Genomic DNA, 14,157 nt, shown 5'->3' on the forward strand with positions numbered 1-14,157 from the left:
TCCGTGGTGGTTTCTCTGCCGCGCGCCCTCCACGCCTGCGAGCCCCCGCAGAAGCCTAGGCCTCTCCTGCCCCGTCGTCCACTGGACAGGATGTACCGAATGCAACTGGCACCCCACGTGGGGCACTGCCCGCCGTGAACGGGTAAGGCCCTACTCCACCTCGCTCCATAACTTGCCGGCCCCTCTCTGCCCATGAACCCTGCTCTTCTTTCCCATTTCCCCATCTTTCTCCTTCTCCCGATCATCCTCCTTGCCATCCTCACCATATTACACCACTATGGCCCCTCACTTTCGCGCTCGACCGCTCCAACCACCATCTTTCTCTGCCTCCTTAACTCCCTTCTCATTGCCTTTGTCGTCGCCATTTTCCTTTACCGCTGAGTAGGGTGCCTCCTGCTCGCCGCCCTGTCCGAGACCCCCGGTAGCCACCGCTACCTGATTGCCATGCTCGCTAGGTAGGGCCCCAACCCTTCTGGCTCCCTAGGCCTAAAATGGGCGGTAGGCTGTCATCTCGCCAAGCGCCCCAAGTCCGTGCCCTTGCCGGACTCTTAGACACCCACAAGTGCAAAGTTTCAGTTCGCCGACTGCAAGTTTATTGGGACCTTCTCCTTCCTTTTAACGCTTGGCTCACGACTTGCCACCTTTGGGACCCCGGTACTTATGAACGCCTTATCGACCGGATCACCAATGCCATGGAGCATGAAGGGAAGCGTTTCCCCCCCGGCCTTGTGCCTACGCTGATTACCATCCGCTCCTGCCTCCAGGGCTCTCGCCCCCCCACGTCGCAGGTTCTGTCCTCTCAGTTGCGCGATAAGGAGGGAAAGGCATCTCCCTCTTGCCCCAGGTCTTGCTCCGACTTGGACCAGGACTCCGACACGGAGTCTCTTGTCGAGCAGCTGAACAACACGCTCGACCTAGACCGGCCCAAGCAAACCAACCTTAAGCCCCGCCAAGATGGCAAACTTCCTCCTTCTTCCCCACCAGAAAGGAGGAAGTCGTTTGAGGAGGAACCAGACCCACCCCATAGGGCGGTGACCTCCCTCTACCCGCCCCTCCCTGTCAAGGGCGGAAGAGCAGGCTGGCCCTCTGACGCTACCAACGCGCATGTGTCAGGTCAGCCATTTTATGAGCCCAAGCAGCCATTTTGTGATGCCTTCGGTGCGCGCCCGCCTGGTCAGCCATCTTGTGAGTCTGAGCGGCCATTTTGTGCCCCAGCTGGCCCTGCGCCCGCATCCGCTTGGGCGCTGCCCCCCGCAGACCCCTGGGCTGGTCCTCCGCCCAATCCCTGGGTGCCAATGACGGCCCTCCCTCAGCGCCCCGCTACCATGAGCACCAGCCCTTTCACTCCCACCCCAGCACAGGCGCCCCGGCCGGCCGGTGGCGCTCCCCCGAGCACCCTACCCACTCCCGTCTCCTGCTTCCCCATGAATGTCCCTCCCTCCCTGCAGCGCCCTCTCCCCTGGTATCCCCACAACCCGGAGGACATTACACGCCTTAGAAAGGCAGTCAAGGAAGACGGGTTGGGTAGCCCATATGCCATGCAGATGTTGGAAGAGATTTCCACAAACCTCTGCATCCCTTATGACTGGACCTCCTTGGCTCGGGGTATCCTCACCCCCGGCCAGTTTATAGATTGGAGAGCCCACTTTCATGCTGAGGCAGAAAAACAAATTGCAACCAACGCCGCAACCGGCGTACAGATCCCAGCAGATGCCTTCACCGGCTCTGGCCAATTCGGCAACCATGTAGTCTACCAGCGCACCCCGGCCGGCTTCTGGCTTCAGCTGCCCGATATTGCCCTCCGAGCATTTTGCTCATGTTCCGCTATTAAAGCTGACAATTTCACCAAGCTCACACAAGGCAAGGACGAGGACTTCTCCGCCTTCGTCTCCCATGTCCTCCAAGCCTGTGAGTGCAAAATCGCAGACCCTCAAGCCCAGACAGCCCTTGCCCAAGAGCTCATCTTGCAAGGTGCCAACCCCATCTGTAAGCAGGCCATTGTTCTCATCAGAGAGAAGGCAATTCATGACTGGGTTCTAGCCTGCAGTGGCCTAGATATACATACTGCCGTGCTCACACAGGCCTTTTCGGCCGCCATGGCGCTGAACGCAGGCTGCTTTAAATGCGGCAATACTGGGCACTTTGCCAGAGAGTGCCCTGAGGCGCCCAGGCTGCCTGCTCCCGTGGCCACTCCCCCCCCCCGCCACTTCCACATCAGCGGCCACCCCACCGGGGGCCTCCCACACCCTGCCCCCGTTGTGGCAAGGGTTATCACTGGGCCCGAGACTGCCACTCTAACAGCGCGCCGCAGCCTTTAAACTCCACCAGGGGCAGGCCTCAGCCCCGCACCCAAGAGGCACACCCCCAGCTGATGCCCGGCCCCAAACCATAATGTGGACCATGCCCATCTCCCTCGAGAAACCCCTCCGAAGCTTTAAAATTAACAACCGCTGGTACCAAGGCACGCTCGATTCTGGGGCTGAGGTATCCTGTTTCCGTGCCCACTATGCCACCCAATGGGCAGTCCAAGACGGGCCTTCAGTGGCCGGGGCCACTGGCATGTCCCCTTCTCTCCAATCCTCTCTCCCTATAGAATGGGAAGATTCCGAGGGATCCCACGGTACCTTTAAACCGCTATTCCTGACCACCATTGACCAAATACTATGGGGCCGAGATGTCCTAGAGGCCTGCGGAGCTGTCATCACCACGCAGCCCCCCCAATAACTTGCGTCACTGCTCGTTTAACACCTCCTGCACCCACTCCTCTGCAATGGGATACTGAGGAGCCTATCTGGGTGGAGCAGTGGCCTTTACCTTCCCATAAACTTGCCACCCTCAGAGCGCTCGTAAGTGAGCAACTCAAGGCTGGTCACATTGAACCTTCCACAAGTCCATACAACTCGCCAGTTTTTGTTATTCAGAAAAAATCCACTGGCAAGTACCGGCTCCTCCACGACCTCCGCGAAATTAACAAGCATATCTTGCCTATGGGGTCGCCCCAACCTGACCTCCCACACCCCGTAGCCATTCCATGCCATTTCCACGTGGCCACCATTGACATTAAGGACTGCTTTTTCTCTATCCCACTCCATCCGCAGGACTGCTAGCGCTTCGCCTTCACGGTACCCCTCCCTAACCACTCAGGTGCCTCTGATAGATACCAGTGGAGGGTACTCCCTCAAGGCATGCGCAACAGCCCTGCCATTTGTCAGCGCTATGTTGATTGCACTGTCGTGTCACTACGACCTTGGGCGTGCATTATTCACTATATGGATGATATCCTCGTAGCATGCGAGGAGGCAGAGAAGCTCCAAATAGTTCTCGGCATGCTGCGAACTAACCTTGCTGACATAGGTCTTACCATCCAGCCTGAAAAGGTCCGGGTTGAACCGCCATTCACATTTCTGGGCTTCCAAATTGACAGGTACATCACACCAGCAATTCCGCAGCTCACTGTCCCAGAGCGCCTCACCCTCACTGAACTGCAACAACTCTGTGGTAATATTAATTGGGTTCGCTCTGCTCTGCCTATCACCATGGCCCAGCTCCAGCCACTCTTTGCCCTTTTGCAATCAGACTCAGGCCCAGCCTCCGCCCTAACACGGCGTATCAGGCTCACCCCAGAGGCCAGGGCCACAATTCAGGCCGTTAACAAGGCATTAGACAAGTGCTGCCTGCACAGGTTCGACCCCAGCCTACCTTTGCTGGCTTTGGTCCTGCCCACTCGAGGTACACCCACTGGAGTCCTCTGGCACACTGGCCCACTGCTCTGGCTCCATTCAGCCAAGAGCAGGCTGCGTAAGATCTGCCCTGCTGTCAGGTTATGGATCAGCTTAGCCTCGGACTTAATCACCCTAGCTATCCATACCTTTGAGGTCAAACCTGCCACCATCATCTGGCCGCTAGATGCCAAGCAAACCGACCTCCTCATACGAGACAATGAAGACATGCAGGTCCTACTAGAAGGGTTCTCGGGTAACTTTGACAATCACTACCCCAGCCATAAGTTACTTCAAGGAATCACCAAGCTCCCCTTTCAGAGCCCCTTCCACCCCTTCCCTACTTCCAATCCTATCCCGTTTGTCACCACTGTGTTCACAGACGCTTCCACCACCAAATTCGCCATGGTTGTTTACCAACCTGCTGTGTTAGAGCCCAAGGTTTTCACCCACATCAACCCGCATTCTGTGCAGGTGGGAGAATTACTGGCTGTATGCCTTGCCCTGCATACCTTCCAGGCTCAGCCAGTCAACATCTTCACTGACAGTCTATATACCCTCCAAGTCTGTCGGGTCCTAGCACTCTCCACCTTCTTCCCGGGCTCTACGCCCATCGACAAAGCCCTTGCCAGCCTGCAACGTCTCCTTGAACACCGCCAGGCTCCCTGGTACATTACACGTATCAGGAGTCACTCCGGCCTGCCCGGCCCCCTCACTTCGGGGAACGAGAGAGCCAGTTGGGCAGTTTCCATATCTACTGCCCAGCCCACTGGAGATACAGTCAACCAGGCCAAAACACTGCACTCCAGGTTTCACTTCTCAGCAACCTCACTTCATCACCTATTGGGCCTGCCCATTGAAACCTGCAAACACTTGGTGTGCAGCTGTAAAACCTGTGCCCCCTTTCTGCCCCTTGGGCCGCTACAGCCACAGGGGGTTAATCCCCGCGGGCTCAAGCCCAATTCGAGATGGCAATTGGATGTCACACATGTCCCATCCTTCGGGCGCCTCAAATATATGCATGTAGCCATTGACACCTTCTCTGGCATGTGTTACGTGGTACCCCTTGTGGGAGAGACCGCCAAGCATTGTATCAAGGCATTACGCCAGGCTATTCTCTTCATGGGAGTTCCATGGGACCTAAAAACTGACAATGGGCCAGCCTATCGCAGGACCTCCTTTACCGCCTTCCTACGACTTTACAATATTACTCATCACTTTGGGATCCCCTATAACCCGCAAGGACAGGCTATAGTTGAGAGCGTTCACCGCCGGCTCAAAATACAAATTCAAAAAGAGAAAGAAATGCTTCCCCAAGCGCAACCAAGTGACCTAGTCACTGCATCTTTAATATTCCTCAATATACTCACCTTTGACAAAGAGGGACTATCCACCCTCCATAGGCACTGGGGGCCCTCCTACCGGCCCACACAAGCCCCCTTTGTTTATTGGAAAGACCCAGAAAGCAATACTTGGAGGGGGCCCTGCCCCCTCCTCACCCAAGGGAGAGGGTTTGCTTGTGTTTTCCCAGATGATGCCCCCCAACCCATCTGGATCCCGGGATGCAACATCTGCCCTGCACCCGCAGACCCAGCGCCTGACAAAGAGGGAACGCCGACGACTGAGGCACCTAACCCACCAGATGATGCGCTTCGTTCTGGACGACCCAATTCCTCCAACAGAAGAACAACTGCTCCTCAATCTCTATCGCCGAGTCCGATCACAAACTCCCCTCCCACCTAACCAGCCCATCAACCTTGTAGCCCTACTAATCCTCCTTCTCTCCGCAGCCACCGCCCTGCCCACTTCATGACCCATGTGGGCTGCAGTCCGTCACCCTCCTGGCTTTCTTTTCCTCACCCCCGAAAGCCCTACCTACCCCAAGATTTATCATACTAACTGTTCTCTGCAGCTACCAGCAACCCGAAGGAAGCGCTCCGATCTGTTACATTCAACGTTTCACTTACCCCCCCTCCAGATGCTCTCCTATTCACCTTTTTCCCTAACACCACAGGGTCTAATACAACTACCAGTAGCACCGGAGATCTGGTCCCTGACATCTATCAAAATGCCCTTATATTCACCCCCTCCACCAGGGGAGACCTTTTCCCGACCGCAACTGGCGTCGACAACACCTCAGGCACCTTTCTGCTTAAATTGGCTAGTTTATTCTCCCCATCTTCCCTCATCGCATATGGGTCTATTGGACTCCTTTGTATTCTTCTTTTCCTCATCTTCTATGGTGTGCCCCGCATTCTGCTGTCTCTCCGAGATACCCAAAATCAGCAGAAACTAATAGCTGCAGCCACATTGGCCATAAACAAAAAGAGAGGGGGAGATGAGGTGAGGCAGGCTGAAGTCTGGCTGGCAAGCATAGCCGCGCCCAGTGGGGGATATGCGCAGCCCACCACTCGGGTGTAGGGCGGCTGGAACGGGTGAACTGCCCTCAGCCATGGAACGGGCGCACTGCCCTCGCCCCCGCCCAGGCAACCGACACCGGCTTGCTGATAGCCAGCAGAAGCTGCCTATGCTCACATCCCCCTCCCGCACTGTCAAGCCGCAGCACAAGCCGCACCATAAAAAGCAAGGAACTAGTCCCTACCAATCACTCCCAGCCCCGTTCCCCTTTCCCGCCAGTGCTGCCCCTTCACCAACCTAGAATCTGCCTCTTCCCCCCACCAACTGCTCGCCACCGCCAATCCAATCCCCCTTTGGCCACAGCCAATCAGTCCCCTGCTCACTCCCCCATAACCCTATATAAACACATGTACTTCCCTTAATAAATTAGACCTGCGTGCTCACCTCGTCTCCGTGGTGGTTTCTCCGCCGCGCGCCCTCCATGCCTGCGAGCCCCCGCAGAAGCCTAGGCCTCTCCTGCCCCGTCGTCCACCGGACAGGATGTACCGTCCGCACTTCTTTTAAAACAAATCAATTTTATTGCTACATATTAATATAACATACAATCTATCCAAAGTGTACAATCAATGGTATTTGGTATCAATATAATCACATAGCTGTGCATTCGTTTCCATCATTATTACAGCATTTTCATAATTTCAATGTTATTATTAATAATAAACAAAAAACAAATGAGAACATTTTTTACTGTCAATCTCTCTCTCTTTTCTCTGCTCTACTTAACTGCTATTTCTGGCTATTGCACAATTATTTATTCACCAGTTTTACTGAGATATAGTCACATACCACATGATCTATCCAAAGTGTATAATCAATGACTTTTAGTATAATTACAATGTTGTGCATTCATCATCACAAAAACTTTTAGAACAATTTCATTACTCCTAAAAGAAAAACTCCACACAACTTAGCATTTTTTCCAGCTCTACATAACCAGTAATCTAATTTTATCTTTACAATTTGACATATATTTATATTTTATATAAATGGAATCTTACAATTCGTTACACAATATATTTTGTTCACTGTATCTCACTCATACATTATCTGTCCTTTTATGTCTGGCCTCCTTCATTCAACATAATTTCCTCCAGGTTCATCCATGTCATCATATGCTTTATAACTTCAGTTCTTCTTACAGCTACATAGTATTCCATCATGTGAGTACATCACAGTTTCTTTATGCATTCATCCATACATGGGCACATGGGTTGTTTCCAGCTTTTGGCAATCATGAATAATGCTACAATGAACATTGGTGTGTAGGTGTCTGTGTCACTGCTCTCAGTACTTCTGGGTATACACCTAGGAGTGGCAAACCAGGGGCATGTAGCACATCTACATTAAACTCTTTTAGTAACTGCTGAAGAGCTCTCCACAGTGGCTGTATCATTCTCCATTCAACCAACAGTAAGTGTTCCTGTCTCTCCACATCCTTTTCAACATTTAGAGTTACCTGTATTTTTAACAGTGGCCATACTGATAGGTGTGGAATGATATCTCATTGTAGTTTTGATTTGCATTTTCTTAATCATTAGGGATGTTTTCATGTGTGTGTTTTTTGCCATTTATATTTCTTTTTTGGACAAATATCTATTCAAGTCTTTGGCTCATTTTTTTAAGTTGGATGCTTTTCTTTTTTTATTGAGTTGTAACATCTCATTATCATGGGTATTAAACCCTCATCAGATATGTGATTTCCTCATGTTTTCTCTAATTGAGGCAGAGGCCTTTTCATGCTTCTGTCAAAGTCCTGTGGGATGCAAAAGTGTTTAATATTGAGGAGATCCCATTTATCTACTTTTACCTTTCATTGTTCATGCTTTGGGTGTAAGTTTCAAGAAATCACCACTTATCACAATGTATTTAATATGTTTCCCAACATTTTCATCTATTAGTTTTATGGTCCTGGCTTTTATAATTAGATCTTTGATCCATTTTGAGTTGATTCTTGAACAGGGAGCAAGGTATGGGTCCTCCTTAATTCTTTTGGTTATAGATATCCGGTTGCCTCAGAATCATTTGTTGAAGAGACTGTTTTATCATGCTAATGTGAACTTGGTAGGTTTGTCAAAAACCAGTTGGCTATAGAGGTGAGGGTTTATTTCTTGATTCTCAATTCTATTCCACTGATCAATGTGCTTATCTTTATGACAGTTCCATGCTCTTTTGACCACTCTAGCTTTGTAATGTTTCAAGGTCAAAAAATGAAATTCCTCCCATACTGCTTTTCTTTTTTAGACTGTTTTTGGCTACTCAGGTGTACTTTTCCTTCCAAATTAATTTGGTTATTGCCTTTTCTATTTCTGTAAAATAGTCTATGGGAATTTTCATTGGTATTGTATTGAACCTGTAAATCAGTTTGGAATGGATTGACATCTTCACGATATGTAGTCATGCAATAAATGAAAATGGAGTGTTTTTTTCTATTTGTTCAGGTCTTTGTTAATTTCTTTTAGCTTTGTTTTGCAGTTTTCTGTGTATAGGTCTTGTACTTTTTTCATTAAATGTTTTGCAGTTTTCTGTGTATAGATCTTATACTTTTTTCATTAAATGATTCCTAGGTATTTCAGTCTTTGTGTTGCTATGGTAAATTGAATTTTTCCCTGACATCCACCTCAGATTCTTCAATGCTAGTGTACAAAAACAGTAATTTTTGTATATTGATCTTTTATCCTGCCACTTTGCTGAACTCATTTATTAGCTCAAGTAGGATCATGTCATCAGCAAATAGTGAGAGTTTTACTTCTTTTCCTATTTGGATGCCTTTTTTTCTTGTCTAATTTCTCTAGCTAGAACTTCTATAACAATGTTGCATAACAGTGGTGACAGTGGGTATTCTTGTGTTGTTCCTGAGCTCTAAAAGGGATAGCTTTCAAACTTTCCCCACTGAGTATGATATTGTCTGTGGGTTTTTCATATATGCCCTTCATCATATTGAGTTTTCCTTTTTTCCTATCTTTTGAAGAGTTTTTATCAAGAATGGATGCTGGATTTTGTCAAATGCTTTTTCTGCATTGACTGAGATGATCATGTTTTTCATTTCGTTTTCCTTTGATTTGTTAATGTGCTATATTACAATAATTTATTTTCTGATGTTGAACCAACCTTGCTTCCCAGGAATAAGTTCCATTTGTTCATGATGTATAGGTCTTTTGATACTCTGTTGGATTCTATTTACAATTCTTTTGTTGAGAATTTTTGCATCCATTAGATAGACATCATTAGATAGAATGGTCTGTAATATTCTTGCAGTATCTTGCTTTTGTATTAGGGTGATATTGACTTCATAAAAGGTATTGGGTATTTTCCCTCCTCTTCAATGATTTTTCTTTCAAAAGTTTATTTAGTATCAAGCAAGGTGTTACTTTGCTTAACACTACAGAAAAATTCAAGACTTGATTTACAAAAGAATACCACATTTTTTGCACTTATTATTGGTGAAAGATAAAGTAATTAAATTCTACTAAATTCTATGCAGACCTTTAAAATGAAAGTGAGGCATATTAAAAAAGTAGATTAACACATTTAGTAAACCTACTTTTTTGTTTAGTGCTAGTTAAAGTTAATTTTTTCCTTTTGATGACCTATTTTGCATATGCAGACTGAAAATTACAAAAATTTACATATTTATTTTTCTGCCCAGGTTTCAACAAAGTAGTTCTGAGCTCCATCTATTCAGATCTTAAGCATTTTGATTCATTAAAAGGGGCTGTTCATAGAAAAAATTACTTTTAACAGTATACAGAACTGGTGGAGATTGAATATTTCACAACATCAGACAGTACAATCAGTATCTGCCATTTGACTGGTTTCAGTAGACTCCCTCCCTTGTCCTTGTGGAAGGGGCCTTGTGTCTGAGTTAGTCCACTCTTCTTGCTCATAAGAATCTTAAGTATCCTCACAAAGTCCATGTCCATAATTAGAGTCATTGGCACCTCTTTGGGCTGGGATGCTGTAGCTGTTACCACAGGAAACCTAACTCTATTGGTCATAAGCAGTACCATAGCCACCCTCATAGTCAGAATCTCCATAGGTCTCTTGTGTAGGCAGTAGGGACGGAGGTCAGAACCTATTTGATGGGATGCCTCTGGGAGTGAGAAGCCCTCTTCCCAGCTCACTGGCTCTTGGTTAGGAAAGATGTCCCTGGAAACTTGTGTCCCTCGAAGCACCCCAACTCTAACCAGCAAGAATGAGATGTTTTTCCTTCCACTGGTTATTGCTGTGGGTGGTACACTGCTTGTATGCATAGGGGACCACCTCAAACCACTGGGACATCTGCATTTTCTGAACCATCATTCAAATATGTTAATTCCTGCAGCTGTGCTGGCCTGATTTTATCATTGTAGTCAGGAATGAGGAACTTCTTTATTTCTTCCAAGGCATGTCCCTTTCGGGCATATGGTTCTGCTTGAGGGGCCAAGAATTTAGTGAGAATGTGGAGATCATCACTGAGGTTGAAATACTTTGCTCCTCCACTTTTCCTCAACTCTTCTTTCTTTGCCTGTGTCACGTGGAACATTTTCCAAGGATGGACATTTTTGTCAAGTTTCTTCCTGTAAACCCTTCAGAGAGTTGTCTCATGGACCCAAAACTTTCCCCACGAAGATGAACTTAGGAAACTGTTTTACAGGAATTAACACTTTCTGTCCCAGCTTCATATTCTTATTATTCACCACTTCAATGTACATAATGTAATTTTCTCTGTCCTTGTCTTCTCTTTTTGAAACTTTTCTATTTCTTGATCCACCAGCAGAGGACCCTGCATGAAGGAGGGGTCCAGGGGAATCCTGTGCCATCAGTTCTGGCAGATAATTCTCCCTGCTTGCCAGCCACCAAGACCCTGGACGCCAAATCAAGGCTGCTAGGCGTGCTGCAATGGCCCCCGACTCCACCCACGCCGGAGCAGCGCGACGCTGGAGCCTTGGGCCAACCCTGGCAGGCGGAGCTGCAGCCCCTGTTCTCCGTGGTCACTAAGTGCCCTGCAATTGCGACCTCTGCCTTCTGCAGGAGGCCCTATACCCTAACAGAGCAGCACTGCGACCCGCATGCCGGGTGCAACCCGGGCTCTCTGAGCAACCGCCCCGTGCCCTGCTGCTCCCCTTCAATTTCTTAGAAGAGTTAAACAGGATTGGTGTTAATTCTTCACAAAGTGCTTGTCCAGCCATCTGGTCCTGGACATTTTTGGGGTGGAGATTTTTGATGACGGATTCAATCTCTTTAAATGTGATTAATTTCTTAAATTCTTGTGTCTCTTGTAGCATCGGTGTAGGTTGTTTGGGCATTTGCAGGAATTTGTTCATTTTATCTGTGTTGTCTAGTTTGTTGGTATACAGTTTCTCATAATATCCTCATGATATTTTTTTTTTATTTCATTGGGATGAGTTGTAACATTCCCCCTTTCATTTCTGATTGTAGTTATTAGCATTTTCTCTGTTTTTTTTTTTGTTTGTTTTATTTCTTGTATGTCTAGCTAAGGCTTTGTCACTTTTATTGATCTTCTTAAAGAACCAGATTTTGATTGATTTTCCTTTTTGTTGTTGTTCTTATTTTCATTTATTTCTGCTCTAATATTTATTATTTCTTTCTACTTGCTTTGGGATTGATTTGCTCTTCTTTTCTATTTTCTCTAGTTCAGTTAAATTTTATTTTAGGTCTTTCTTCTTTTTGAATATAAGCAGTTAGGGCTATATATTTCCCTCTCAAGAAATATACTGTATCCCATGAATTTTGGTAAGTTGTGTTCTTGTTTTCATTTGTCTCAATATGTTTGCTGATTTCATTTGCAAATTTTTTTGTCCCAAAGCATATTTTAGAGCTTGTTGTTTAGCCTCCACACATTCACAAATTTGCCTGTTTCTTGTCTATGACTGATTTCCAGTTTCATTCCATTGTGATCATAGAAGGCGTTTTGTATAATTTCCATCATTTATGTTCATTGAGAGCTGCATTGTGACGAAACATGTGATCTATCAGGAGAAAGATCCATGGGCACTTCAGAACAATGTTTAACCCACAGAGTTTGGGTGTATCATTCTGTATATGTCTGTTACGTCTAACTCAATTATCATATTATGTTCTGTTTCCTTGTTGATCTTCTGTCTATTTGTTCTAACTAATGTTGTGAGTGGTGTGTTGAAGTCTCCAATGATTATTATAGAGATGTTTATTTCTCCCTTCAGTTTTGCGAGACTTTGCATGTATTTTTGGGCAACATGGTTAGGTGCATATCTATTTATGATTGTTATGTCTTCCCATTGGATTGTCCCTTTTATTTTATATAATGGCCTTTTGTATCTTTTACAATTTATTTGCATTTAAAGTCAGTTTTCTATGATAGTATCGCTACTACTGCTCATTTTAGTTACTATTTGTGAGGAGTATCATTTTCCAACCTTTCACTTTCAGCCAGTTTGTATTCCTGGTTCTAAGGTGAGCCTTTTGTAAGGAGCATATGGATGGCTTATGTTTTTTGAATCCATTCTGTCAGGCAATATCTTTTTTATTTGTTTGCTTGTTTTATTTCATTATTATTTATAGGACAGTTTAATCTGTTCACATTCAATGAAAGTACTGTAAATGCATTATTTTTTCAACATTTTATTTGGGTTTCATATGTCATATCTTGTTTTCATTCTGTCTTTTTACTCTTTTTGTTATTTTTCCTGCTATTCTTTCTTCAATGTTGTCCTCCAAGCCTCTCTCTCTTGTCTATCTTTTAGGCTCTAAGACTTCCTTTAATCATTCCTGCCAAGTGTATTCTTTTTTATGAACTTTCTTAGTTTCTGTTTATTTGTGAATATTTTAGGTTCACCTTCATATAAGAGGGCAAATTTGCTGGATGAAGAATTGTTGGCTGAGAGTTTTTTTTTTTTTCTCTTTCAGTATCATAAATACACTGTCTTCTTGCCTCCATGGTTTCTGATGAAACACACATGCTAAGTCTTACTCAGTGTCCCTTGTATGTGATGGTTTGCTTCTCCTTTTTTGCTCTCAGAATTTTCTTTTTATCGGTGATGTTTGACATTCTGAGTATAATGTTTTCTGCAGTAGGTGTATTTGGATTTAATTTGATTGAGGTCCCCTCTGCTTCTTGAACAAGTAAATTCATTTCTTTCTTGAGAATTGAGAAATGTCTAGCTATTATGTACTTAAATACTCTTTCTGCCACTTTTCCCTTCTCTTCTCCTTTTGAAACTCCCATGACATGTATGTTGTTGTGTTTCATATTGTCATTCAACTCCCAGATTCCTTTCTCATTTTTTCCCATTCTTTTCTCTGTGTATTCTTTCCTTTCTTCTATTTCAGCTGTTCTGCCTTAGGTGTCACTTATTCTTTCTTCTATCGTTTCAAGTCTGCTGTTGTATGCCTCTAATGTGTTTCTGATCTCACTTACCATGTCTTTCATTCCCATGAGCTCTGTTACATTTCTCATCAGGTTATCAAATTTTTCTTTATGCTTGCTCAGTGTCTTCTTGAAGTCATGTATCTCCTTAGCCATATTGTCTTTCAGCACATTAATTTGATTTTGAAAATTTGTGTTAATCTCATTAATTAGATTTCTCAGATCCTGTGTTTCTTCTGGGGCTTTGATATATTCCTTTCCATGGATATATGAGTCATTTTCTTAGTATGGTTCATAATTTTTGGCTGAAGTCTAGCTAGCTGATAAGGGTGATGAGTTTACTCAATTTTTCTCTTTTGTAGGGATTTAGTGATGGAAGGCTTGTGTTAATGCTATTCTTTGATTCCTGGTTCAACTTCGCTCTTTAGGATTGTCCCGGTTACTTGCTCAAAACTAGACACTCTAGCTCTCTTAGGGAGGGATCCTATAAAGGCCAGAAAAAGCCTCTGTTACTTATTTACTTATTTTTTATTAAATTATCTTTATTTAAAATATACTTATATCACAAAAATGTTACACTAAATAATACAAGAGGTTCCTACATACCCCATACATACCCCTTTTAAGTTCCTCATGTGCACTTAGTCTGCCAGCAGATAACACTCTTTGGAACCC

At 45.5% G+C, this 14,157-nt stretch overlaps 2 protein-coding genes and 1 pseudogene across 2 annotated transcripts; 2 read left to right on the forward strand and 1 right to left on the reverse strand.

Moving 5' to 3' along the window:
* The first annotated feature begins 491 nt into the window (after positions 1-491).
* LOC131274485 (endogenous retrovirus group K member 10 Gag polyprotein-like) lies at positions 492-2,318 on the forward strand. The gene has a single exon (XM_058281043.1). It carries the CDS (start codon positions 492-494, stop codon positions 2,316-2,318), a length of 1,827 nt encoding a protein of 608 aa, XP_058137026.1.
* Positions 2,319-2,400: 82 nt separating this feature from the next.
* On the forward strand, positions 2,401-2,724 carry LOC139436952 (endogenous retrovirus group K member 19 Pro protein-like). Its single transcript, XM_071209678.1, has one exon. It carries the CDS (start codon positions 2,401-2,403, stop codon positions 2,722-2,724), a length of 324 nt encoding a protein of 107 aa, XP_071065779.1.
* A 7,674-nt stretch (positions 2,725-10,398) lies between these two features.
* On the reverse strand, positions 10,399-13,638 carry LOC111758722 (KH domain-containing, RNA-binding, signal transduction-associated protein 3 pseudogene; annotated as a pseudogene).
* Between the last annotated feature and the right edge of the window lie 519 nt (positions 13,639-14,157).

Source organism: Dasypus novemcinctus, chromosome 19 (genome assembly GCF_030445035.2).
Source record: "Dasypus novemcinctus isolate mDasNov1 chromosome 19, mDasNov1.1.hap2, whole genome shotgun sequence".
NCBI classification, from domain to species: Eukaryota; Metazoa; Chordata; class Mammalia; order Cingulata; family Dasypodidae; genus Dasypus; species Dasypus novemcinctus.

Excerpts from the sequence above, each read along its gene's own strand:
- LOC139436952 (XM_071209678.1), top strand. The coding sequence starts at position 2,401 with ATGCCCATCTCCCTCGAGAAACCCCTCCGAAGCTTTAAAATTAACAAC.
- LOC131274485 (XM_058281043.1), top strand. The coding sequence starts at position 492 with ATGGGCGGTAGGCTGTCATCTCGCCAAGCGCCCCAAGTCCGTGCCCTT.